The 26,724-nt window shown below is 56.5% G+C and overlaps 2 protein-coding genes across 2 annotated transcripts; one reads left to right on the forward strand and one right to left on the reverse strand.

Annotated features, from left to right (window-relative positions):
- Nucleotides 1-203: 203 nt before the first annotated feature.
- Nucleotides 204-11,910, forward strand: SARM1 (sterile alpha and TIR motif containing 1). Its single transcript, XM_087955406.1, is given in 14 exon segments — nt 204-377; nt 379-521; nt 524-577; nt 580-739; nt 3,533-4,151; nt 4,638-4,785; nt 4,788-4,849; nt 5,429-5,491; nt 5,493-5,521; nt 5,619-5,854; nt 7,673-7,775; nt 8,342-8,531; nt 8,688-8,809; nt 10,048-11,910. Coding segments are annotated over 14 exon segments (3,393 nt in total). The 5' UTR covers nt 204-300; the 3' UTR covers nt 11,435-11,910.
- Nucleotides 11,911-12,902: 992 nt separating this feature from the next.
- Nucleotides 12,903-21,843, reverse strand: SLC46A1 (solute carrier family 46 member 1). The gene is made up of 5 exons (XM_087955423.1): nt 21,711-21,843; nt 16,883-17,738; nt 15,902-15,985; nt 15,331-15,487; nt 12,903-13,577 (listed from the first exon to the last, which is right to left on the reverse strand). The coding sequence occupies exons 1-5, from the start codon at nt 21,711-21,713 to the stop codon at nt 13,481-13,483; spliced, it is 1,197 nt and encodes a 398-aa protein (XP_087811549.1). The 5' UTR covers nt 21,714-21,843; the 3' UTR covers nt 12,903-13,480.
- Between the last annotated feature and the right edge of the window lie 4,881 nt (nt 21,844-26,724).

Consider the following 26,724-nt stretch of genomic DNA (forward strand, 5'->3'; position numbering starts at 1 on the left):
GCTGCCTTTATTCTGCGCGCGCTCCATTCCCCCAGCGGGCAGGACCGGGGCGGGACTGAGGCGCGCTCTCGCCAGCGGGCACGCGCCAGGGAGGGCGGTGGGTGACGTCATGGGAGGGCTGCAAGGCGGCGGCGGCGGCGGCGGGGGGATGGCAGCGCGGCCCCGGCGGGCATCCTCCGCAGCCCCAGGCGAAGGCAGGCAGAGCCCCCGGCATCCCCGGCCCGGCCCGGCGCCCCCGCCGTTCTAGCTGCTGCTGCTGCCGCCGCCGCCAAGCGGGCCGAGGGAGCCCCGCCGCTGCCCATGGTGCTGAGCCTGCTGCTCTCGGCCTACGAGCTGTGCCGCCTGGCCATGCCGGAGCCGGCGGCGGCGGCGGCGGCGCGGCGGCGCGGGCTGGTGGGCGGAGGGGCTGGGCGGCGGCGGCGCCGACCTCCCGCCCGGCCTGGGCTCGGCCATCCAGGCGGCCCTGGAGCGGAGCCTGCCCGAGCTGCACCAGGCCGTCTCGGCCGCCAAGCAAGCGGCCGGGCCGGGGACCTGCAGGCGCGGCTGGGCGCCATCCGGGCGCTGGTGGAGGAGGCCTGGGGCTGCCGGCCGTGGGCCGCCCGGTGGCCCAGGGGCTCTGCGACGCGCTGCGCCTGGAGGGTGGCCTCGACCTGCTCCTCGACCTGCTGCGCGGCGCAGAGCCCGAGAGCCGGCAGCGCGCGGCGCAGCTGCTGGAACAGGTGCTGGTGGCCGAGAACAGGTGAGCGCGCGGCGCGGCCTCCCGGGGATCCTAAAGAGCAGCGCAGCCTCAGCCGACACGCGGGACCTTTCGGGGAGGATGAGGGCCCCTTCAGTGGGCTGGCGGGGGGATTAGGCGGATCTCTTCGTAAGGGCTGCCCTCTGCCTCCTTCCCAGGCCAGGTAGAGGAAGGGGCGTTTCTTCGTGGAAGGGAGACCCCCCATGAGGTCGCTCTTTTGCCCGCTGTTTTGACTGCAGGAAGCCTCGGCTTCTCTCGGCGCAAGGCTGGCTGTCCGCCTGGCCTTCTGCGCGGATGCTTCTGCTTCCTTGCTCCTTTTGGACCGGGGCTCTCCGACCTTGGCAACTTATTTAAGCCTGGCGGAATTCCAGAATTCTGGGATGTGAGTCCACCAGGCTTAAAGTTGCCAAGGTGGGAGAGCCCCGGTTTAGACTGTAAAGGGGTGTGTGTGTGAGAGAGAGAAGTTACAATATACAACGATGTTGTTGAGACTCTGGAAAGGGAGCAGAGAAGAGGAACGAAGGCGATTAGGGGCCTGGAGGCTAAAACATACAATAGACGGTTGCAGGAGTTGGGTGTCATTGAAGAAAGAGAGATGACAAGAAGTGACAGCCTTCCAGTGTTTGAGGGGCTGCCCCAAAGAAGGGAGGGGGCTTCAATTTATTCTCCAAAGCCCCTGAAGGCAGGAGAAGAAGCAGCGGATGGAAACTCATCCAGGAGAGGAGCAACCTGGAATTAAAGAAAAGCTTCCTGAGTGAAGACAATTAACCAGTGGAACTCCTTGCCACCAGAAGTGGCGGGTGCTCCATCACTGGAGGCTTTTAAGAAGAGACTGGACAGCCCCTTGTCTGAGATGGTAGAGGGTCTCCTGCTTGACCAGGGGGTTGGACTAGAGGGCCTCCAAGTGCCCTTGCAACTCTTTGATTCTGTTGTTTATTGCCTTGTGTCCAGCCAGCCTAAAATCCCCCACCCCCCTCCTCTCAGGGGCCTGAATAAGAAGGAAGGCAGAGCTGTGACTCACTCAGAGACAGCAGGGCACCTCCTTGTTCCTGGCATTGTCCCGGCCTTGGGGGACCCTTCAGTTGGGCAAAGAGGGCTGGGCCAGTGTGTGTGTGTGAGAGAGAGATTGAGAGAGATCACATGACCCCCCCAGGACACAGCGACTGTCATGAGTCACGCCAGGGGACCAGGGAAGGCTGCTATGGTCGAAGTGTGAAAAGCAGCCCTCAGTCATTTTTTTCAGTGCTGCTGTAACGTTGGCCATTAAACGAACTGTTGTAAGCCGAGGCCTCCCTCTACGTTCTACACAGCACGGGGATGGCTGGTGTGGAGGGCCCTCTGTCTGGGGCAGCAGCAGGCCCCTCTTGGTCCCAGGGCTCCTCCGGCTGGGTCTGGGGTTCCTCACTGCCCGCCCCCTGGCCTCTTTGGCAAGGCGGATCTCGGCCCCCAAAGCAGAGGCATCCGTGGGTCTCTCCAGTGGGGCCTGGAAGGAGAAGGGCAAGTCCGCAGGGCCCCCTTGAGAGGCTGGCTGCCATGGGGCCCCTCCCAGCTCAGGCGTCGGGGAGATGGGAGTGTGCCAGCCAGAGGCTTAGTGGGTGGACCAGAGCCATCCGCCCCTCCAGCTCCCCTTAAGGACCAGGTGGGTCCCCCCCGACCTCTGACTTCATGCTCTGAAACCAGTAGGCCCTGCAATAGAGCACCATGGGCAGTCCCTGCGTTGGGTAGAGATAGGGAGGTATTAGAAGGAAAAAGAGAGAGAGAAGTAGATAATAGAAAGAAGAGATGAGAGAGGGAGAGAGGGAGAGAGCATAGGGAAGGAAGGAAAGGAAGGAAGGGAAAAGGAAGAGACTGGGAGGACTCACAGGTAAATTTCTGGCATCAAATGCTGCTTTTTTCCCTGATTTTCTTTTGTCAGAATAAAATGGTGCGTGTGGTTTAGGGACTGATCGATTGTGCTGATGTCTGAGAAATGGGATCGGCTTGGAGGCTCTGGGCCATCTGGCATGCAGAAAGAGATCAAGCCAGTTTCCAGGAGGTGGGCCACGCCAGCCCCCTTCTCCCTTTGGGGCTGAGTCACCAGAAGCTGAGCTCAGCTGAGGGAGGCCTCGGAGGTTGCGCGGGAGGCAATGCTGGGGCTGGCTGACGTGACCCCCAGGAGGCAAACGCCCTTCCAAGGGGGAAGCCTTCTAGCCCAAGCCCCCGCCCAAGCAGGAGACCCCCTCCCATTCCCTCCCATTGACGCAAGAACAGGCCAGGTCTTCCTTCTGCAATCCGCACTGCCCTGTAGCAGATCCTGGGCTGATCTGGGCACAGCTTAGCTTGGGAAAGAGAAGGACAGAACGAGAGAGCTGGAAGGGACCTCGGAGGCCGGAAAGCCTCGATCATTCCAGACACAGGGCTGTCCAGTCTCTTCCAGGTGTTCAGTTGTCCTCCCTGTCAGCAAATTCCTCCTTCATTCCAGGTTGCTTCTCTCTCCTCGATGAGCTTCCATCCGTTGCTCCTGGTCCTGCCTTTGGGGAGAGGTGGACCCCCTTCCTCTCCTTCTCTGGGGCAGCCCCTCAGATATGGGAAGGCTGCTCGTGTCCCCCCCGGCTCTTCCCTAGCCCTGCCCGGTTCCTGCCCCCGTTCTTCTCTGCCCTCTTTCCAGAGTCTCCACACCTGGGGGACCCTTCGCCCCCCTTCTCTCCCTGGGCAGGGGGGCAGAGAGGATGGGGCTGCCTTGCACGCTCTCAAGACATCGGAGGGGGCAGATCGGGGGCCCCTTGCTCACCTGCTCCCTCCCTCCTTGCCCGGCAGGAACCGCGTGGCCCGGATCGGCCTGGGGGTGGTGCTGAACCTGGCCAAGGAGCGGGAGAGCCTCCCGCTGGCCCGCAGCACCTCGGGCATCCTGGAGCACATGTTCAAGCACTCGGAGGAGACCTGCTTCCAGCTGATCGCCCACGGAGGCCTGGACGCCATCCTCTTCTGGTGCCGCTGGAGCGACCCGCTGGTGCTTCGCCACTGCGCCGCCGCCTTGGCCAACTGCGCCATGTACGGCGGGCAGGCCAACCAGCGGCGGATGGTGGAGAAGAAGGCGGCCGAGTGGCTGTTCCCGCTGGCCTTCTCCAAGGAGGACGACCTGGTCCAGTTCCAGGCCTGCCTGGCCATTGCTGTGCTGGCCACCAACAAGGAGATCGAGAAGGAGGTGGAGAACTCGGGCACGCTGGCCCTGGTGGAGCCCTTCATCGCCACCCTCGACCCGGGACGCTTCACCCACAGCTGGCTGGGCAGCAGCGACAACAGCCAGGGCCGGACGGCGGACGACCTGCAGTGCCTGGTGCCCCTGCTGGACAGCTCCCGCCTGGAGGCCCAGTGCATCGCTGCCTTCTACCTCTGCGTGGAGGCCGCCATTAAAGCCCGGCAGAAGAAGACCGAGGTCAGCAGGGCGGGGTGGGGGTGGGTGGGCCGTTGCCTCCCTCCAGGCCTCTGAGCCCCTCCCCACACGCAGGGCTGCGGTTGGGCCAAAAGACCCAGTTCTGTAAGAGACACCCAGACAGGGGGGGCAGAGGAGCCCCTGCTGTGCCAGGAGAGCAGGTCCCCCCTTTGGGCTCCTCCCTGCCCACCCCCACTCCAAAACCTGTGGGGGAGAACCAATCTACCCAGTGGCTCTGAGGGGGCTGCTGCCCCAAAGTTTCTGGCCTGGAGACGGCAGATCCTGGGACGAGGCCAGTCTCAGTAGCCCCTCCTCAGTCGAGTTTGCCTTGGAGGTCTCGGCCAACGTCCGCTGCCATATTCTCAGCTTGCTTCTGGTGGCATGGCCAGCTCTCCAGGACTGAGACCCGGCCCCACTGGGGTAGGTGCCCGTTGGGGCAGCTGGAACCGGCTGCCTCATGAGAGTTGACGGTGCCCCTTCTGTCGCCAGATCTTTGCGGAGATTGGGGCCATCCAGAGCCTGAAGAGGATCGTCTGCTACTCGGCCAATGGGACCACCTCCATGCTGGCCAAGCGGGCACTGTGCACCATGGGAGAGGAAGTGCCCCGGAGGCTCCTGCCCACGGTGCCCAACTGGAAGACCCCGAGGTGCAGAAGTGGCTGCAGCAGATCGGCTTCGTCAAGTACTGTGCCCGCTTCCTGGTAGGAGGCCCGGGCGGGTGGGGGGCAGGAAGATGGTGGAGGGGGAGCCCTGCCCACGGGTGATGGGCAAAGGATGGGTGGCTGCTCTATTGGCCAGCCACTCAGGGGTGGGCTCCGTCTCTGGCTCCTCTCGTGCCCACGAAGGGAACGGAATTCGGGGAGGGGGAGTGCAAGATGCTAATCTGTGGTGTGGTTGGGGGAGACAGGAGGGCTGAGACTTCAGGCGGGGCTCAGCTCGGGTTGCTCCCTGAGCTTGGTGGCTTTCTGGCTGTACTTTTGTTTGTTTGCCACCTGGACTAATTACAGGGATGGCCATATAAACAGAAAAAGGAAGAGAGGGAGGAAGGAAGGAAAGGAAGGAAGGAAGGAAAAGAGAAGGGAGGGAGGAAGAAGAAAAGAAGGAGGGAGGTTATAGGAGGAGGGAGGGAAAGGGATGACATAGAAATTGAATAAAGAAATAATGGAAGGAAAGAAGGAAGGAAAATAGGAGGAGGGACGGGGGGGAAAAAGAGAGAAAGACGTCATCCTGGACAATCCCGCCCGAAGGCTGAGGGTCCCCGGAACCTCCTCCCTCTGCAGGAGCGCCAGGTGGACGGGGACCTGCTCCTGAGGCTCTCGGAGGAAGACCTGCTGTCCGACCTGGTCCATGAGCTCCAGCATCACCCGGAAGCGGTAGGAAGGCAGGCGGGATTCGAACTCCCCGCCCCTGGTTTCTCCAGCCTGGTGCCTGGACCAGGCCCACCGGCTGAGCCCCCCCTCCCTCCCCCAGGTTCTTTCGGGAGCTGACGGAGCTGAAGACCTACGCCAACTACTCCACCTGCGACCGCAGCAACCTGGCCGACTGGCTGGCCAGCGTCGACCCCAAATTCCGCCAGTACACCTACAACCTGGTCACCTGCGGCATTGACCGGAACTTCCTCCATCGCGTCACGGAGCAGCAGCTGCAGGACGACTGCCGCATCAGCCTGGGTTTCCACCGCGTCCGAATCCTCTCCGCTGCCCGGGGTAAGGGTGGGGGAGAGAGACCCTTGCCGGCTGCCCCCTCTGCAGCTGGACTACGGCTCCGGTTACCCAGGGCTTGGAGTTGAAGTCGAGACTCACACACACAGTTGGCCCAGATCCTCTGTGTGTGTGTGTGTGTGTGTGTGTGTCCCCTTCTGCCAAGACACGCCTGCCTCCAAAGGGTGACTGGGGTGGGGGGGGCAGCCAACCCCCAGGACTCCCCCGATTTCCAGGCTCTGAAGCCCGCCTGCCTCTTCCCTGAGCCTCGGGTGCTGGAGGAGGGAGGGAGGTGCCTGGGGGGGTCTTTGAATCCAGCCTGTTGCCCGCAGGAGGACTCCCAATTGAGCCCCCCCCAGGCCTTTGTTCTTAGGAGAGGCTGCACTCAGCTCCCAGGTGCTTCTGGCCTGCTGAGCTCAGGTTTCAGCTGAACGTGGCAGCCAACGGTGGTCCTGAAGGTGCTTTTTCCCCAAGAGGCCACTGGACTTTCTGGTTTTCCTCCGAAGCCCCTTCGCTTCTCCCCCAAGAAGCTTCTGAAGGGAGGTGCACACCCCCTGGACACGGAGGACCACAAGGCCAAGGGGAACCGGGAGACGCCGGAGAGGGGCCCCACCAGCACCTGCAAGAAAAGGGCCACCGATTTCTGCGACCCCTCTGGAAGAACAATGCCACTGACAAGCCACGTGACCGTCTTGACCCTGGGGAAGCCACGGCATGTACGTAGGGACCCCCTCCCCCAAATCCACCCAGAGGGGACTCCCCACTCAGACCAATTGCCAGCAGCATCAACTCCGTGACCTGCAACGTTGCCAAACATCCAACCGCCTGATTAGCTCCTCTAGCTGGCAACACCCCCCATCACAGCAACAGTTCACAGGACTTTGCCGGCATGGTTTGGAAACTGAAACTGGATCCGGATGAGGCCAGGGTTTCCTAGCACGGGACGTCCCGCTTCAACAGAGCTGGAGAAGTTCCTGTCTACCCTGAAGCTGACCTGATCGGAGGCACCTTGGACGCTTCGGTGTTGCCCCGCTGGAGCTGAGGGACAGGGAGGGGGGATTTTAGATAGCAATAGCAATGGCCCTTAGACTTCTCTACCGCTTCACGGTGCTTTCCAGCCCCCTCTAGGCAGTTTACAGAGTCAGCTTCTTGCCCCCAACAATCTGGGTCCTCATTTGACCCACCTCGGAAGGCTGAGTCAACCTGGAGCCTGGTGGGATCTGAACTGCCAAATTGCAGGCAGCCGGCAGGCAGCAGAAGTAGTACTGCACTCTGACCACTGCACCACCGAGGCTCAACCGAGAGAGCTGGGATTTTGTAGCCAAAACAAAAGCCTTTCTCTTGGGAAACAAGGACATTCTCACGCCTGGTCAGAGGAAGGCGGAGTGATGTCACCAGGCAACCAGACCGCGATTGGACCACGGGACTGATTGCTATGAGAAAGTGACAAACTTTTACTTTTAATTCGGCGAAAACTGCAGGAACCTCCAGAGTCGGTCTTCACCAGACCTGGGCCAATATGATGCGTCCAATGAAGCGACTCTTGGAGGAATCCACCCACCTGGGAGCTTTGCTTGCTGTGGGTCCTTTATTGGGGACCCCGGAGGCTCCTTGGAGGAGAAGCAAAACGTCTTCAAAGAAAACCAGAGGGTCCAGTTGAAAAAGCACCTGTGAGCTGGGTGACTGGAGAATCTCCACAGATGTCCTTGGTCTTTTGGGGAGCTGGAGCTGGGGGGAGGGGTCTTTGGCTAACCCAGTCTGCCTTTTGGGGGGGTCGGAAGGGCCCCATCCAGCGGTTTCTGCTGCTTCCCTTCTTCCGCCCAGAGATGCTCCACTCGCCTCTGCCCTGCATCAGCCGGAAGTCTGCCTTGGAGGGCACGGACGTCTTCATCAGCTACCGGCGGCGTACGGGGTCTCAGCTGGCCAGGTACTGGGGAGGGGGCTGCCTGGGCTGTCCCCAGATCCCAAACGACATGCATGGCTGCCCCAGGCGCTCCGGGGGCTCAGGGCCTTCTCCCTTCCTGGAGGGGCTCTGTCCCTTGTCGAAGGAGAGCAGCCCCCAGGAGGGGAACAGGCGATGCTTTGCAGGCCTCTGGCCCCCCAGGTGCTCCCTATACAAAGGGGGCCTAACGGAGGAGAACGTTTGGAGCTCAGGGTTGGAACGAGGTGGCCCTGGTGAGCTCTGGGCTTGGTGGTCTTCTGGCAGAGGTTTCCTGGCCAAAGCAGGTGAATCCTCAGGGCTACACCTGGGACACAAGTTGTCTTCCAAAGTTCTGGCTGCTTTTAAGGCCAGATTGTCTGAAATGGTATCGAGTCTCCTGCTTCAGCAGGGGGTTGGGCTAGAGGACCTCCAAGGTCCCTCCCAATTCTGTAATTCTGTGAAACGCCTGCCAGGAGGCCGCCCGGCTCAGAGAGCACCAGGGATCGCCTCTGCCCAGGGAAAAGCAGAGCAGGGGGGTCCCTAAAACGCCTCCCCCCCACTCCCTCCCACAGCCTCCTGAAGGTCCACCTGCAGCTGCACGGATTCAGCGTCTTCCTGGACGTGGAGAAGTTGGAGGCCGGGAAGTTTGAGGACAAGCTGACCCAGAGCGTGATGGGCGCCCGGAATTTCGTGCTGGTCCTCTCTGTCCAGGCCCTGGACCGCTGCAAGGGGGACGAGGCCTGCAAAGACTGGGTGCACAAGGTGAGGGAGGGAGGGAGGGAGGGGAACGGCCCCCCCAAGCAGCCCCCACAGGGAGGGAGGCTGTCTGGAGGCAGGTCGGTTTGGGGGGACGCCCTGCACGGGGACCAGGCTGCTGGGAGGGGGCCCAGGGGGTGCTTGAGAAGGCTGTCTTTGCAGGAAATAGCCACTGCCCTGAGCGGCCAGAAAAACATCATCCCGGTGACCGACCACTTTGACTGGCCAGACCCGGAGGAGCTTCCGGAGGACATGAGGGCCATCCTAAAATTCAACGGGATCAAGTGAGTGGGGGACCGAAGGCAGCGGGGGGAGGCCTTCCACACACCCCCTTGGGCCGCCCCATGCGGACGGTTCTCCTCGTCCCGACAAAACCCCTTTTATTAGGCTACTGTGAATTCCTCTCCTTCACATCCAGCAAAGTCTTTCAAGGGGGATTTACAACCAGAGACCTTATCAGGCTTGGAGAGTTGCTAGGCCGAGAGCTTCCAAGAGCAATGCCGTAGCAGAAAACACCTGGCAAGGAGTCAGGAACAAATCTTCACCCTAATGAATTAATGAACTAATTGTCTCCTGCAAACACCCCCCCCTTTTGCTCTGGGAGGAGCCATTCACCGTCCACCTGAGCCTTTACTCCCAAATCGACTCTTGTTCCTTAGCTGTTCCCTTCTTCTGGCAGCTCTGCGCATGCACACACTGGGAACAGGCTCCAGCTGTTCTTCTTCCCCACTGATCTCCGACTCCGAAGGCAGCTGATAACTGTTCGGAGGGTCCTGGCCCCATCTCTGCCTCCGATGCAGAGCCCTCGTCCGAGCCTCCCCCAGACCCCAGGACTGGCCCAGGTTCCTCCCCAACCTCCTCACTGTCCGAGTCTGCCACCAGCTCTGATGGCCCCGGGTGGCCCACAACACAGACCTGGGCCCAGAGCGGTGGAGGGCAGGGACCACGAGAGAAGCCACAGCAGCGCCCTCCTGCCCATGAGGGAGAGGCCTGGCTTTGTATAGGGAGTCCTCAACTTAGAATCACAGTTCAGCCCAAAATTTATGTTGCTAAGTGAGACAGTCCTTGAGTGAGTTTCGCCCCACTTTACAGCTTTCTGGCCGCGGTTGTTAAGGGAATTCCCACTGGTTTTCAGTTAGCCACACCGTTGTTAAGCCAATTGGGCTTCCCCATTGATTGCTCGTCAGGGAATCAGGTGACCCCGGGGACAAGCTGCGACCGTCATAAACCCAAGTCAGTTGCCAAGGGTCCGAATTTTGATCAGATGACCGTGAAAAATGTAACTCACTTTTTAACTGTAGTAACACTCTTATTCCTGGGGTCTCCAACCTCGGCCCCTTTAAGACTTGGGGACTTCAACTCCCAGAATTCCCCAGCCAGTTGGAGACCCCTGGTCTGCTGGCTGGGGAATTCTGGGAGTCGGTCCCCAAGCCTAAAAGGGGCCCTAGGTGGAAGCCCCTGCCCTATTCCACAGCCAGGCTGAGTCTCTCCCCCACTGCTTGCCCTCCCCCCGTCCCTCCAGGTGGTCCCACGAGTACCAGGAAGCCACCATCGAGAAGCTGATCCGGTTCCTGCAGGGCCGCTCCTCCCAGGACTCCTCCTCGGCCGGGTCGGACAACAGCCTGGAGTGCGGGACCCCCTGGAGCAGAGCTAGGACAGACGGACAGACGGGGGGCTGCTGTCTGGCCTGCCTTACCTGCCCCCTCCCAGCTCTTGCATCGCTACCTCTCCCTCCCGGGCCCTTCGGAGCAGCGGCTGAAGCGAGCAAAGGGCCCCGAATCCAGCCCAGCCCCTCCCCCCCCCCACATTGGGCTTCCAAGCGATCCTTGGGGGGCCAGAAGGGAATTCTGCTCCCTCAGGCCCCTCAGTCGGACCTCCCCAGGGGGCTCTGGGGAAGGGGTGGGGGGTCTGGGCCACTCCCCCCTCCGGGGGGAAATCGTGCAGGCATTGGCTGCCATGAATGGGGGCCCCTCCCTCTGTGGGGATCCTCCGTCTTCCAGGCCACGCAGGTCCCAAAGGTGGTTTTTTTTCCTCAAAGGCAACTGGATTTTCTTGGCTTTTTCCTTGAAAACATTTCGTTTCTCATCCCAGAAGCATCTTCAGGGTTCCTCCCTCCCTCCCTCCCTAATAGAACAGAACAACAACTTTGGAAGGGACCTTGGAGGTCCTCTAGTCCAGCCCCCTGCTCAAGCAGGAGACCCCCCCATTTCAGACAAATGGCAGTCCGGTCTCTTCTTAAAAGCCCCCCCAAATCCACCCATGCTCCTTCCTTCCTTTCCCCCCTCCCCCCTTTTCTCTCCCTCAGCTTCTTGGATGAGAAGCGAAGAGTTTTAAAGGGAAAAACCCCAGAAAGTCCAGTTGCCATTTGGGAAAAGCCCCCTCCCCAATCAGCAGCAAAGCTCCTCCCCTGCAGGAGGTCCTGGCCCGGCCCCTCCCCTGCCAATTTGCACCCCCAGGGCTCCCCACCGCTCAGGACCCCACAGCAGCCTTCACCTGCTCCAGCCCAGCAGGAGGTCGGACATCCCCACCTGGAGCCTCCCGCAGGTGGAGGTCCTGTTCTGGGGCATCATTGCCGCCCCCCTCTGGAAGCCCCCAATGGGGCCCAGCCAGGGAGGCATCTGGTGCTGCCCCTGCCCCGAACCATATCCTGGGGGGTGCCACATGGGCCCCCTGAAATGGAGGTTCGGGCTTCGGTGGGACTCGCCTACGGCTGGTGGCTCTGCAGGTGGAAGGACCAGCTGGGTGCCCAGAAGGGGCCGAAGGAAGGCCTCGCCCCTCCCCGCCACGCTTCCTTCCCCCAGCAGCCACCGGGGCTCCCCCCAACTGGGAGCAGGGAGTTTTCAGCCTCCGGAGGGGATGGCAGCCCCACGTTTCTTTGGTGGTCCCTGTGCCGTGGCTGCCTTCCTTAGAGCAGGGGTCTCGGGGACTTCAACTCCCAGAATTCCTCAGCTAGCAACACTGGCTGGGGAATTCTGGGAATTGAAGTCCCCAAGTCTTAAAGGGGCCAAGGTGGGAGACCCCTGCCTTACAGTGGAAAGCCCCCAATTCCTGTTGCTTGGGCTCAAGGAGAGACCCGAGGGGCCATTGGGGGGAGGCTGAACCCTCAGAGCCCCCAAAGCCCCCACCCAGTGACGCCACTGCCCGTGCCTTCTGCGTCTCTGCCCCGACTGCCTTCTCCGATCCCGCCAGGCACGCAGATTGTCTTCGAAATGTGCCTCACAGCCCAGGATGCCCCTGAAAGTGGGTGCCAGGGAAGGCTGGCACAGGGGCTTGTGTTTGAGAAGGGGGGCCCATGCCCAGGATGGCTGGGTGCAAAGGGGGCTTTCCTCTGATCTCTTCCTCGTGCAGCGAGGAAAAAAGCTTTTATAAAACTTGCAAAAGGGAATTGTTGCAAATGGTCGGTCTGCTCATTTCCCAGCCTCAACTTTCTGGATTGTGGGGCATGGGGTGCCCCCCGCCCCAAATCTGCTCTGCCCCTTTCCACCCTGTGGGGCTGGGATGTGGGGCAAAGGGGAAGAAGAGAAATGCAAATATCTTTTGTGCTGCTTCACAGCAACTGCACTGCTGCTCTTGGTGCCGTTGGGGGAACAGGAGCACCCCAACATTCAATTTATTTGGGATAGGAATGAAAAAACGGGCTGGTCAGAGCCGCCGGCCTGCTTTGGTCCGCCAGCCGCCAGATGCAAAGCCGCCGCCCGAATGTTCCTCTTCTGTGGCCTCTTCCTTCCTGGGAACAGGAAAGCCGGAATTCTCGCTCTTCCTGCTTTGAAAGCCGAGCCGGATATTGTGGATTTTCGGTCACCAGGCTCGAAATCGGAACAAGGGCTTCCCTGGGTGGGCCCTGAGCTGGGTGGGTTCCTCATAGACATTTCACTCCCAAACTAGGCAACATCATCAGTGCCAGTAGTGAGAGGTCTTTGCTGTCTCTCTCACACCCACCCACCCACCCCTGCCCACTGTCGGTAGCTCGAATGGCATTCCCTAGCTGGGTCATGAAACGTCTGCAAGGAAGCCACCCGGCTCAGGGAGCCCCCAGGAGGCCCCTGCGAAGATTCTCCTTGATCAGAAACCGGAAGACCTGAGTTCTAGTCCTGCCTTTGACCCAAAGCCAGCTGGGCGCATGTGAGCCAGCCCCCCTCAGCTGGAGGAAAGAGGGGGGATCCCTGGAAGTCTTGCCAAGAAGTTGCAGGAGCTGCTGCCCAAACTCATAGACGCGTCCAGGCAGGCACGTCCCTTTGGCGAAAGTGGGCAGCGCAGAGGTGGAACCGAACAAATCCGGGCCAGGGTGCCATGCACGAAGGCTGAGCTGCCGTGGCTGGGGCGACCCCTCTGCCCTCTGCCCCCCCCCACCAAGGAGCACCAAGAGACCCTGGAAAGTCACTTCCGTTTGCCTTTTATTGTCCCTCGGCCCCCAGGAAGATCCGGATGGGGGCTGGCAGGAGAGGCGGCAGTCTCCGAATCCCAGTGGGGTGAGGTCCGGTCCCCAGTGGCCATTCCCCACTTCTCAGCCCCTTGCTTCGGGCCTGGCAGCCTCTCATCAGGAAGGGTCTTGGCAGGGCCAAACCTGAAGACCCCCAAAGCATCTTCAAATCCTTCCCACTGTCGGGAGGCCTGGGGGCCCCCTGCCAAGGACCAGCCAGAACAGCCCCCCCTCGCCAGGCCACCTGGTCTCTGAGCCCCCCCTCAGTTTAGACCAGGGGTCTCCGGCCTTTAAAACTAGTGGACTTCAACTCCCAGGGTGACACCGTTGGCTGGGGAATTCTGGGAGTTGGACTCCACAAGCCTTCAAGGGCCCAAAGCTGAGGACCCCCCGGTTTAGACCCAGGAAAGCCCCCCTGGGCGTTCACACAGTCCCACGGCCTGAACCCCTGATCCGTCGTGGTTCCAGGCGGTCGCGATCGATCGGTCCCCGCCCGGAGAAGGCGGATCCTGGGTGCCCAGGAGGCTCAACGGCTTCAGTCGTGTTGGGGGGCCGGCTGGGCTTCCTGCCCTGGCTCAGGAGCCTCACCAAAGCGCTGGTATCCGGGGCTGCCGTCCTGGATCTCTATCCCCCTGGAAGGAGAGACGGGCCGGCTCCATGAGGGATCCGTGGGGGAAGGCCTCCCGCCTGTTTGGGCAGGCCTCGACATACGACCAAGCCTCCCCATTGCTATCATGAGTTGTAAGGTTGAAAAATTGGTTGGCTGCTTCTGCAACGGTCGTTAAGCGAATCCCACTGTTGTTAAGTGAACCAGTTCTCAGCGGAACTCTTGCACAGATAGTCCTCGACTTACAGCAACATGGAGAAAGGTGACTTGGGACCATTTCTCACACTTGTGACCGTTAAGCATCCCCCACGGTCCCATGATCAAAATTGGCGAGTGGCTCATAGTTACGTCGGTGGCAATGCCACACGATCCCCTTTGGCGACCTCCTGACAGTCAAAAGCCAGATTCATTCAACCACCGTGTGACTCGCTAAACAACGGCAGGGATTCCCTGGCCAGAAAGGGGGTAAAATGGGCCAGAACTCGCTTCACAACTGTCTTGCTTAACAACAGAAATGTTGGGCTCTGCTGTGGTCATTGAGGACAACCTGCGTAACGCAGCCGCAGGAATGCAGGTGGCTGCAAACGGCTGCAGACACAACGGCTCCTGTTGTGGTTCACCAGCAGCCTCTGCAGAGACAGCCACAGGATCGGACAGTGGGGAAGAACGGGGACCAGTCCGGGACTCTGGGGAGGGCTCAGACGAGGGTCCTGCGTCCGATGCAGGGATGGGGCCACCTGGGAGTGGGGGGCTGCCTCTGGAGCCTCCAGAGTCTGGCAGCAGCGAGGAAGAGGAACCAGGGGAGCCTGTTCCCAGTGCGCCTGTGCGCAGAGCAGCCAGAAGGCAAGAGCAGCTGAAGCAGAAGGGGTGACTCGGGAGTAAGGCTGTGATTGCCCCTCCCATTAGGCATAAAGGACAGGCAAAGGTAGGAAAACCTTTGCAGGAAGCAAGGTTGTTTGCTCTGTTCGGATTCAACCTTGAGGCTCTGTGTGGACTTTGTACTTCGGCTGGTTTTTTATAATTCATTTGGCACTTTAGTTGTTGGCAGCAATTCAAAGGAGAGAAAGGTGGATGCTTATCTCAAGGGACTGTTTGGGACTCATTACGGGCTGGGAATGCACATAATTCCCAGTGTTGAATAAAACAAGAGTTGTTTTAACTAAGCGTGTGATTAGTTACGGTCTCAGGAAGCCCCAAGTCAGGACAGCTCCGCTCAATCCCGTGAGTACAGAAGGGGCCCAACAGGTTGTAAGTCCCCAGAGTAGATCCATCGTAAATCTGAACTAAGCAAACCGGTCGTAAGTTGAGGACTACCTGTGCTCTACTGCCCCTTTTGGGGAGCAGGAAGAAGATGGGGAGAGGGCGACCCAGGTGGCATTCAGGGGGCTCCTGGGAGGAGAAGCTGGGGGGGGCTCTGAGATGCTTGGAGGAAGCAAAGAGCAAAGGTGGGGAGGGGTTTTTTCTCCCTTTCTCAAAAGAGGAACCTGGGAAAGGTGGTTTGGGTCACTGACTGGCCATCAGCTGCAGTTTTTGGCCTGAAATTGCAGCCAGGTTCACCGCAGGAACTCCCCACCACTGGACCAGAAAACAGGGGCCAGCTTTAAAATGAAGACAACTTCACGGAAGGAAAAACGGAGGCCAGGATGGCTCCAGATCAGCCGTTCCCTCGGGGGGCACGGACTCCAGACTCCATCACCCCCAGCCAACACCTCCCAGGCTGGGAACCCCAACCCACCACCTCTGGATTGGCCACCTCGGCTTCCCCCGGGCCGACTCACCCGATGATGGCAGCTGGCACGAGGAGGAGGAGGGCTCCGAAGAGGAAGGGGAAGCCCTTCATGAAGGAGAGGCAGGCTGGGAAGAGGGAGCTGAAGACCCCCGTGGCCACCAGGGAGCACAGCCCCTCCACGCAGGCCACGGCGGCAAAGAGGGCCCCTGGAGGGAGGAGAAAAGGGGGTTGGGGGTCAAGCAGCCTGGAAGAAGAGGCGGCTCAGGCTCGGGGTGGGGGCGTCCAGACCGCCTGGCCCCCTGGGAGCCCCCCAGGGAATTCTGAATCCCCCAATGCTCCGTTTATTCCAGGAGTCTCCCACCTTGCTGGAGGACTTCAACTCCCAGAATTCCTCAGCCAACAAAGCTGTCTGAGGAATTCTGGGAGTTGAAGTCCCCCAGTCTTAAAGGGCCCGCGTTTGGAGGCCCCTGGTTTATTCTAACCTTCCTACCAGGAACAAGGAATGGAGGAAATAGGGAAGGGCCCCCCCAACCCTTGGAGTAGTGAAGCCTGGGAGGGAGCATAGGGGGACACGGAGGGGTGTGGGGAGGGGCACAGCCGCCCTCCCCCTCCCACCCTACCTTGCTCTGTCTCGCCAACCAGCCTGGACAGCTTGGAGCGGATCACAGGCGTCACCGTCATGGAGAGGAAGAGGAGACCATAACCTGTGGGGAGACGGGGGGTGAGGAGGCCGGGGGAGCACAAGGCCTGGGGAGCCCCACCCCCGACATACAAGCCCCCTGCCACACCGAGCTGAGCTTGGCACTGAGAGCATGCCGGGGCCCCTTGGCAGCCTGGGTGGGCGTGGGGGGTGAGGCTGCCCTGCCAACAGGCTCCGTGGCACCCAGCTCTGGGCCTTATGTGGCCCCTGGCCCAGCTAAATGCCCCTCCCCCACGTGTGTCCGGCCCCTTCCTTTCCCCCTGCGGTTATTTAGTTATGATTTAACAATAATTAAAGAATAATTATTCAATCACTGTTTTAATTATTATGTTTGCATTATTTTACTAGTTAAGGATTGTATCCACTGTGTTTCTATGGTTATTGATTTTAATGGGTCTTTAAAAATGTTCTAATGTTTTTATGCAGTAAGCAGCCCAGAGTCATCGGATGTGGCACATAATTTGGTAGATAAGATATAAAGATCAGATCAGATCAGATCAGATCAGAGAAAGGAAAGGAGAAAGAGAAAAGGAGATATGATCAGATGGAAGGATGGAAGGAAAGAAAGAAGGAGGAAAGGAAGAGAAGAGAGAGAAAGGAGAGGGGAAGGACAGAAAGAAAAAGAAAGAAAAAAGAAAGAAAGAAAGAAAGGAAAGAAAGAAAGAAAGAAAAGAAAGAAAGAAAGAGGGAGAAAGAGAGAGAGAAAGAAAGAAAGAAAGAGAAAGAGAGAGAAAGAGAAGAAGAAAGAAGAAAGAAAGAAAGAAAGAAAGAAAGAAAGAAAGAAAGAAAGAAAGAAAGAAAGAAAGAAAGAAAGAAAGACCGACAAGCTCAGGGGGGGCTCCCGAGGGTCCTTTGGGGGACAGATCCCCACCTGGCCCACCCTCCCCTCCGCCAGGCTCACCTGTGAACATCAGGGCCGTGGTCCCGGCCAGCGCTATGGTCCCCAGGCCCAGGGCGTTGGAGAGAAGGCCCAGCTCGGCCACCCAGGCGTCCGGCAGGCACCTCTGCAGCAGCCGCAGCCCCACCAGGCTGCTCAGGTAGGTCAGGTAGTGGGCGGCCGAGCCGTAGCCAATCAGCTCTGACCGCCAGCAGAGCGGGGGGCCCAGTTCGTACAGCACCAGGATCTCCCGGGCCCCAAAGTGCACCGTCACCACCACGAAGAAGGCCAGCGAGTAGAGGAGCCGCTGGCGCCACGCCAGGCCCCGGGCAGGGCCAGCGTACAGCCGGTACACAGCCCCGTAATGGTGCAGCGTGAGAAGCCGCCGCCGCGGCTGCCTGGGCGCCACCGACTCCTGCAAGGCAAAGGCCGCATAGAGGGCTGCGGCGAGGCTGGCCGCGAAGACCAGCCAGAAGGGTGCCACGTAGCCCTGCGCCCTGCGCCACTGCCCGCCCAGCACGCTGGCCACCATGCCCGCCAGGCCCAGGCAGGCCTCCAGGACGGCCACACGGAACGTGCGCCCCTTCCGGTCACTGACGTCGGCCACGTAGGCAAAGCAGCCGGCGAGGACCAGGTTGTAGTCGCCGGAGAGGCCGCTCAGCACCCGGCCCACCAAGAGGTACCCCACGGGCAGCTCAGCGTACATGACCACCAGGTAGATGGCGGCCTGCAGGGCCATGCCCAGCGTGGGCAGGATCAGCACCGGCCGGCGCCCCACGCTGTCACTCCAAGGGCCAAAGAGGGTCACCGAGAAGAGCCCCACAAAGAAGCCGGCCAGGTTGAGGTAGAGGTTCCAGTGGGCCACCAGAGTCTCCAGCTCCTGGGAAGACAGGACCAGAGTCAGAAGGGGCCTCGGAGGTCTTCTAGCCTAACCCCCTGCTCAAGCAAGGAGAGAAAACACTCCTGATTGCAATCTATGCCCCGAATGACAATCAAGAAGAATTTTATTAAAAATTACATTATGAAAATAATTGAACTGGACTATGCTAATATAGTTATGATGGGAGATTTTAATGGAATTGTAGACAACAAACTGGACTATACAGCACAGAAAACAATAAAGCAAAACAGACAGACTCTCCCTAAATCTTTTTTTTTAAATGGTAGATGAAATAAACTTAAAAGATACATGGAGAGAAAGAAATGCTAAAACTAAACAATACACCTTCTACTCAAATAGACGCTTATCATGGTCCAGAATAGATATGATATGGATGTCAACAGAATTGTTAACTAATATTCAAGAAATAAATATTGAAACAAGTACTTGGGCAGATCACAATCCAATGACAATTAAATGGAAAGGACAAAGAAGATGATCTAGATGGACGTTAAATAATACTATTTTAAAGGAAAAAGATTTCACACAGTGGATGGAGAAAGAACTGGCTTTTTTCTTTAGAGAAAACAAAAAAGAAGATACGTCAATCCAGAATGTATGGGAAATGTCATCAGACACCTGGCTCATATTACCATATGCGGTGGACTTGTGCGGATGCTAAAAAATACTGGACTAAAATCCACATGTGGTTGGAGAAAATGACGAAAAAGCATATAGACTTGAAACCAGAGATATTTTTATTGAGAATTTTTCCTGAAATATATAGTAAAGACTTGAAATATCTGATTGTAAATGTATTAACAGCGGCTAGGATTGTATTTGCTAAAAACTGGAAAAATGAGAAAATACCATCACAGGAGGAAATCATTAAGAAAATATTGGAATGTGCTGAAATGAGTAGATTGACATTTGAAATCAGAGAACAAGATAATAAACAATTTTATAAAATTTGGGATCTATTCTATCAATGGTTAGACAATAAAATATCCCCCAGCCAGCAGAGCCGGTTGACCCTGGGATTCTGGGAGTTGAAGTCCACTAGGCTTAAAGGGGCCCAGGTGGGAGACCCCGGCCTCATCCTTCTAACCTTACGAGGCTTACAAAGTGTCCCTTTGAAGATGAGCTTTCCTTGTGATCTTGGTCAGGATATTGGCAGCTATGGGAAGTCCTCGACTTACAACACTTTGGTTAGTGATTTTAAATCCACAGTCGCAGGATCAGAATGCAGGCACTTGGCAAGTGACTCGTATTTGTGACCTGGGGGTGTGTCACCCTTTTGCATCCATCTGACAAGCCGAGTCAAGGGGGGGGGAGCCAGATTCGCTTAACAACCATGTGACTCACTTAACGACCACAGTGAGTCACTTCCGCACAGTGGCAAGGAAGGTCGTAAAATGGGGCAAAAACCACTGAACAATAGAAATTGGGGTGTGGGGTGTGTGGTGGTCGTTAAGTCGAGGATTCCGTGTCCTTGGAAAGGAGGGAGCAGCCTCAGGGCCCCTGAAGGAGGCGGAGGAAGGCGAAGGAGGACGGCGTCTCGGCCTGCCCCACCTGCCCCCAGCAACACAGCCGCCCTCAGGGACCAGAGTCCACGGGCAGAAGCAGATGTAGGACTCTAGGTGTGGCCTTACTAAGGCTTAGTAGAGTGGTATTAGTCCCTCCCTTGATCTCGATTGTATCCCTCTGTTGATGCAATTTAGGATTGCATTGGCTTTTTTGGCGGCTGCTGCCGCACACGGCTGGCTCCTATTTAGCTGGTTGTCCACTAAGACTCCGAGATCCCCCTCCCAGTTCCTGCTATTGAGCCTGGTTGCACCCAGTCTGTACGTGTCCTTTTGGTTTTTCTGGCCTAAGTGGAGGACTTTCCTTTTCTCAACAGTGAATTTCATTTTGTTAGATACGGCCCAGGGTTCGAGTCTGTCAAGATCCCTCTGGGTCTCCAGCCTGTTTTCTTGGGTGTTAGCTATTCCTGCTGAAATATGACGTACGAAAAGTGGAACAGGAAAAGCTGATGACAGGACAATGAAGGGTTAAGCAAAGAGAAGAAACTGTATGTGGGCAAGATAATAATATCAAAGGACAAGAAGTTCTGAGCCAAAAGGAAGAGAATTCTGGAGCCCCTTTTGGTGGTCAAATCTGCAGGTTCCCACAGCCTGGAAAAGAGACCCACCGTCAGCAACCGCATTCTGACCCTCGGCCAAGGCAGAATCTGGGAGGCTGAAGCAACGCGGCCATCAGGGCCCCGAGATAAACCAGCATTGTTTGTCACAAGAGAGTTGGAAGACGTCCACCTCCCACTGTGCCATCCAAGGCTCCCCTCGGAGGGGGCTCAGGGGCCTGGGAGCCGGAAGGCTGCAAAACAAACCTTTTTTATTGTGGGCGACTTTTTCTGGGGGCCTTTGCAGCAGCGTTTGGCCAGCAAGACCCAAAAGGCTCCTCAAAGCCACCTAAAAAAGGGGTCCCAAACTTGGCCCCTTTTAAGACTGGTGGACTTCAACTCCCAGAATTCTCCAGACTGGAGAAGTCCACAAACCTTAAAGGGGCCAAGTTCGGAGACCTCTGACCTAACACAAGGATCCCTGAGCTGTATGAACACCACCAGAGGTAGCTTCTCTCTGAGCATGGAGGCTCCATTCTTGGGGGGCTAATGACCCCCAAAGGCTTTCAAACAGCAGGAAAAGCCCCAGGAGGGAGGGAGGGGGACCCCCTGCCCCACTTGGCCACCCCACAGCCTCCCCTTTTGTCTGAAGCAGCAGAAGAACCGAATCGGAAGGGGCCTCGGAGGTCTTCTAGTCCAACCCCGGCTCAGGCAGGAGAGACACCCCCACCCCCGCACGTCCTTTCAGAGAAATGAGCAGGCGAGGCGCCCGGTGGGCGGAGGAGGCGAAGGGAGCCCTTATTCCCCCTCCGCTCCCTGGCCGGGCCCTTCTCGGCCCCATCGCGGCGCTGCAGCGGGGCGGCGGCAGGCGAGCTCCGGGGCCAGGAGCAGCCTCGCCAGCGCGGCGGACGCACCTGGGAGCCGGCGCCGGTGCCGGTGTGGTTGGGGCAGCCGCCGCCGCCGCCGGCGGGCTCTGCTGCGGGGCGGGAGCCGTTCCCTCCGGCCAGCCGGTCCCAGAGCAGCTGCGTGCTGAGCGGCGCCTGCAGGGCCAGGGCCAGCGTGGCCAGCAGCAGCACCGGCTCCACGGCGCGCAGGCGGCGGCGGCGGCAGGAGGGCGGGCGGGGGCGCCCTGCGACGGGCAGCCCGCGGGGGTCTCCGCCGCCACCTCCTCGGCCATGGCGCCCAATGGGCGGAGGGAAGAGGCCGCTGGGCCGGGCTCAGGCGGGGCTCTGGGCGGAGCCTGGACGGGGGGGCGGCGGTCTCAGCTGCGGACTCCGCCCCGGGGCTGCCAGAGCGGCGCTGGGGGGACCGCCGGGGGTCTCCGACCTGGGCCAACCTGCTGGCTGGGGGCTTCTGGGAGTTGAAGTCCGCCAAGGCTCCCAGCTGCCGTGCTTGGAATGGAGGCGCCTGCCCTGCTCAGAGTTGGGGGGACCCCGAAGAAGGGGAAGCCCGAGATCCTCCAACGTTTCGGGTTAAGGAGCTGAAAGGGAAAGTGTTCGTGTAGACGAGCAAAGCTGCCAAGCGAGTGTCTGCCCGTTGGATCCGGATCCTGTGGTTTCCCGCCTCCTGGACCCCAGGCTGCAGGACTAAAAGGCTGTTTGGCAGCAGAAGACATGCTGACAGCGTTGGAAGGGACCTCGGAGGTCTTCTAGTCCAGCCCCCTGCTCAAGCAGGAGACCCTAGGCCATCTCAGACAAGTGCCCAAGGCCAGACACCCACCCTTACCACCACTTGAGACTGTCAAGAAGAGATTGGACTCCCACCTGTCAGAAGTGGGTCTCCTGCTTGGGCAGGGGGTTGGGCTAGATGACCTCCAAGGTCCCTTCCAACTCTGATGATCTGTGATCTGTTACCATTCCAGACAGGTGGCTGTCCAGTCTCTTCTTGAAAACCTCCCGTGATGGAGCCCCCGCAGCGTCTGGAGGCCGGCTGTTCTTCCATTCATCCACTGCCAGGAAGGGTTTCCTCCCTTCCAGGTTGAATCTGTCCTTGATTGGCTTCCATGCAGCGTTTCTAGTCCTGCCTTCAGGTGCTTTGGAGAATACAGTAGATGGAAAATATACCCCCCCACTCTTTGTGGCCTCCTTATCCCTTAGGTAAGAGAGTTGGGAGGGAGGGGTATCTCCCTCTGCGCCCCCCACAAGAGAGAGGGAGCGCAGGTTGGGTGCATTCCCACAAGGCGTCTGGTTGGCCACAGCTGCTGCTGGCACTCACTGCCCCAAGCAGACGCTAGAGTGCGTGCAAGGTGCGTGCAAGGTGTGTGCTCAGCCGCCCCCTTCTGCTCCCAGGCTCCACCAAGGAAGCACCGGGGTTTCTGGAGACAGCTGGAAGTCCAAGTCTCTCTTGGCCCCAAAGTCCTGGCCGCCTGCCATGGCCTGCCAAGGGGTGGACTGGCACAATGGCTCATTCCCCGCCCGAAATGGCTCCGCCTGGGGTCCTGCCTGGGGATGCATCTCTGAGGGGACGGGACGGCTTCCCTGCAGACATTGTGCAGCTCAAATGCTGGAGGTTTTCAAGAAAAGGTATTGATTTAAAGCCAGAAATATTTTGGTTAGGTATTTTGCCGGAAAAAAAATACAATAAAGGGAATGTATATTTAATTTTACATGTTTTGACAGCAGCGAGAATTGTATTTGCACAACGTTGGAAAAACGAGGGAACTCCAGGTGAAAATATAATGAAAAAAATATTAGAGTATGAGGAAATGGATAGGTCCACATTAAAGATAAAGGATAAAGAAGTCACAGAATATTTTTTAACCTGGGATTTGTTTTATCAATGGTTAGATTATAAAAGTAGAAGTTAGAAGTGGGAAGGATATTATTATGTATAAGTAAAAAATATAGTGATGATTTATATGTAAAATGACCCAGACAATACACTGTTTATTGTATACTTGTGCATGTTAAAGAACAATGTATAAATGTATTTTTTTTTTGAAAAAGAAAAGACTGTGAAACCAGTCTGGGGGTTGAAGCCCACAAGTCATAAAGTGGCCGAGGTTGGAGCCCCCTGAAGCCCTGGGCTACAAGGTCCTTTCCTGACAACCTGGAGGCCGCCAGACCTGGATTGGAGGTTGAAGCTGAACCAGGGCAAAGTGGAGTGACTGCTGACCCACTGCGAGCATTGCCTCTTGAGAAAGCAGCCGTCATGGGTTCAATGCCCTCCTGGATGCGATCCTCTCGCTCACGGGGAAACCGAAGGGCTCGAGTGCCAATTGTGGCCTTAACTGGGGCAGAGGGACGATGGCAGGCTTAGTCATGCCCTCGCCTTTACCCTAGACTAGACTCCTGTAAAATGTTCTACATGGAGCTGCCCTTGAAGACTACCACAATTATTGCAGAAACCAGCTCCCTGAACTTAAAACACCCCAATCCTACATGGGCGGCCTACAGGCCCACAATTCATAGTCCTGGTTTTGACTTCTAATAATCTACATTAAATAATTCCTCATTTCCGTGATGTGAGGAAATCCCCAGAAACTTGACTTGCTGGCCGGATCCGCCAGCTCTCGAGCCAGTTGGCTGTGGTTTCTGCCCAAGGAGCCCTGGCTGGCACCGGGCCTCAGTTGAGGCTGGACTCGGCCTCTCCCCCTCCCCTCACGTGGGCAATGAACCCAGCCGGTGCTGTTTACAACAGTAATTGTGGCTCGTAAAAACAAATTGTCTCTGGTTGCCGTTATCAGTTCTGAAGAAAAAGTGGAAGGCTGAGCGAAGGCTGGTTTCCTTGAGATGGTTGGCCCGGTGCCCGTCCTCAGACTCTGATGCCAGGTGCTGATGCCACAGGAAATGGGATGCAGCTTCCTGGTGGTGTGAAATCACAGCACAATCAGGAATCAGAAGGGACCTTGGAGGTCTTCTAGTCCAGCCCCCTGCTCAAAAGCAGGAGACTCTGCACCATTTCAGGTAAATGACTGTCTAGTCCAGGGGTGTCCAACCTTGGCAACTTTAAGCCTGGAGGACTTCAACTCCCAGAATTCCCCAGCCAGCTTTGCTGGCTGGGGAATTCTGGGAGTTGAAGTCCTCCAGGCTTAAAGTTGCCAAGGTTGGATACCCCTGGTCTAGTCTCTTCTAAAAACCTCCAGAATGGATTATATTGAGAAATAAAAGATTATTGACTTTGGAGGGACATTGTTTGTAACTGGGCTGGCATGCCTTCTTGTGGTTTGGGAAAAATAAAATACATGGTTACTTTCAGAGGCACTATATTAGGAGTGCATTATTGTTAGCGTGGGAGAAAATTAGAGAGCAGCACTATTTGAGGATACCAGTCTGGCTCTCGACAATGGAAGCACTGGTTCACCCAAATGTTCTTAACATAGAAAATATTGTTAGATACAAAGATATATAAAACGAGAAGGGGGAACTCAAAAATAAACAAGAATTGAGTGATCGGGGGATTGATTTGACACAGTATGCACAGCTGCAGCAGGGGTGGGATTCTATCGGTTCGCACCAGTTCTATAGAACCGGTTGTTAACATCACCGGTAGTTCTTAGAACCGGTAAAACTGGTTCTGGCTCGCCCCGCCCCTCTGCGCCGCTCCTACAGACCAAAAACTGGTTTTTTTTTACTGTGCGTGCGCAGCAATCCTTGCCTCATTCTCTCCCGCCCGCCCCGCCTCGCCTCTACTTATAGCGCATGTGCGCTACCTACAAAATTTTTCCCGCCTGGCACCATCGCTCACAACAGCAGCAGCAGCAGCACCAGCCAGCCAGCCGGCTAGCTAGCCAGCCAGCCATCGCTGCCTGCCTTCTGCCGCCCTGCTGGGGCAAGTCGCAACCCCCGCTGCCACTGCCGCTAACCGCCCTCGCCCGGCCGGCCTGCCTACCCCGGCCTCCGAAGACGCAGATCGATAAGAATGACCCTGTCACCTACCTGCTGCTGCCAGCCCCGGTCGAGTGCTGACTCCCGGGACGCCCACCGCCCTCGCCAACGCTCCCTGCCTCACCCACCGCCATCTTCCCTCAGCCTTCCTTGTTGCTGCCTTGCCTTCCCACCACCGATTGGTGAGTGAGGAGGCAAAGTAGCAAGCCCCGCCACCGCCGGTCCCCTACCTGCTCCTGCCGCCACCGCCGCCACCAGCCCCAGTCGAGTGCCGACTCCTGGGCTGGCTGTTCTCGCCACAGCAAGCTTGAGGACTGAGGAGGATCCCAGCGTAGCTGGCCAGCCAAGTTGCTGCCTCATTTTTGGAAGAACTGAATCATACATTGAAGGGAATCTTCCTGACTGCTCGTCACTGCAGCAGTACAATAATTTTAGGAAAAAATATGATGGACTGGACGTTTCCCAGAAAAAAAATAAGTTACAAGTATTGCAGAAGATTTGAAATTTCGAGCAAAGAAAAAAGTGTCCACGGAGCTAAGGAGTGGAAGAATTACCAAATTGAACCATCAGGAAGGAGTAAAGAAATCCAACAAGCTTCCCTCAGAAAGAAATTGAAGGAACATTTCTAAGGCTCACAACATCTGTACAGAGAAGTTGAAGCAATGTGAGCAGGATCTGATAAGCAAAGGACTGGAGAAGATGACTGAGAAATATCTGGGTAGTACATGTAGAGTGTTTACTACAGTGTATAGTCTGGCACAAACATGCAGACCATTTTCATATATAGAAGATCTGATTGAATTACAAATAACAAATGGATTAGATTTGGGAACAGGGTTGCATTCATGTAAAACTGCAATTGCAATAGTAGACTTCATTGCAAAAGACATCAGAAAACATTTATTTAGTAAAATTATTGAGAAAACTTGCGAAATCTGTTTGATAATTAATGAAGCCTCAACAATATCTTTCAAACCAGGTCTTAAACTGTACTTAAAAGTTGAGGGTCCAGCTTTCTCATCAACAATTTTCCTTGAACTAGTAGAATTAGATAAACAAGATGCAGAGATGATATGTTGTTCGGTTATAGAAAGTTTGAATAAAGTTGAGTTTAATAGAAACTATCTGGAGAAACATTTAATTGGATTTTGGTCTGATGGAGCCAGAGTTATGCTTGGGAGAAAATCTACGGTAAGCACTAGGATAGCCAAAGAGTTTCCAAAGATTATAATATGGCACTGTTTAAACCACCGTCTGCAACTTGTTTTAGATGATTCTATTAGGGAAATAAAGCAAATCAATCATTTTCAAATTTTTATTGATAAAATATATTCTATTTTCCATCAATTGAATAAGAACCTAATTTGAACTTAACAAAATATCCGAACAACTTGAGATTGAAATTATAAAAATTGGTAGTTTTGGGACCAAGATGAGCTGCCTGTAGTTTAAGATCAACCCTAGCTGTGTGGTGGGCTTATCCAGTGCTATATCAGTTTTTCTGTTCAAATCAAAAATACTCCGGTATGGCTGCCCGTCTTGAAAACTCATATTTTGTCATTGATTTGGCCTTGATGATTGATGTGCTAACTGAAATATCTCTCCTTTCTAATGCATTGCAAGCAAGAAACATAGACATTATAAAGGCTGAAAAACTTGTGATAAGATCAATTAGATAATTTGAAATGCTTATAGTGGAAAAGGGTGCATATGGAAATAAGGTTGATGAATTAATTACTTCAGAAACCTTTAAAAATATAAAGTTTATACAAAATCATCTATTTGTGGGACTTCCTCATGAAAAACTTATACAAAGCATTGTAACTAATTTGAAGAAAAGATTGATGGATTGCGAACATTTAAAAACAGGCTGCCAATTTAAACACATTGATCAATTAAAATTTTTAAATTATTTGGAGCCAGATTATTGGAACATTGAAGAAGTGGGGGTTCCATGGAGAGCAGCTGAAGGACAATTGGTTGCATTTGGTGAAATTTTCAATTATGAAATCAATATTAATGATTATCGTGATTTCATAGA

This window comes from Notechis scutatus, chromosome 1 (genome assembly GCF_049901735.1).
Source record: "Notechis scutatus isolate UNSWTSFEM ecotype Mainland chromosome 1, rNotScu1.2, whole genome shotgun sequence".
NCBI classification, from domain to species: Eukaryota; Metazoa; Chordata; class Lepidosauria; order Squamata; family Elapidae; genus Notechis; species Notechis scutatus.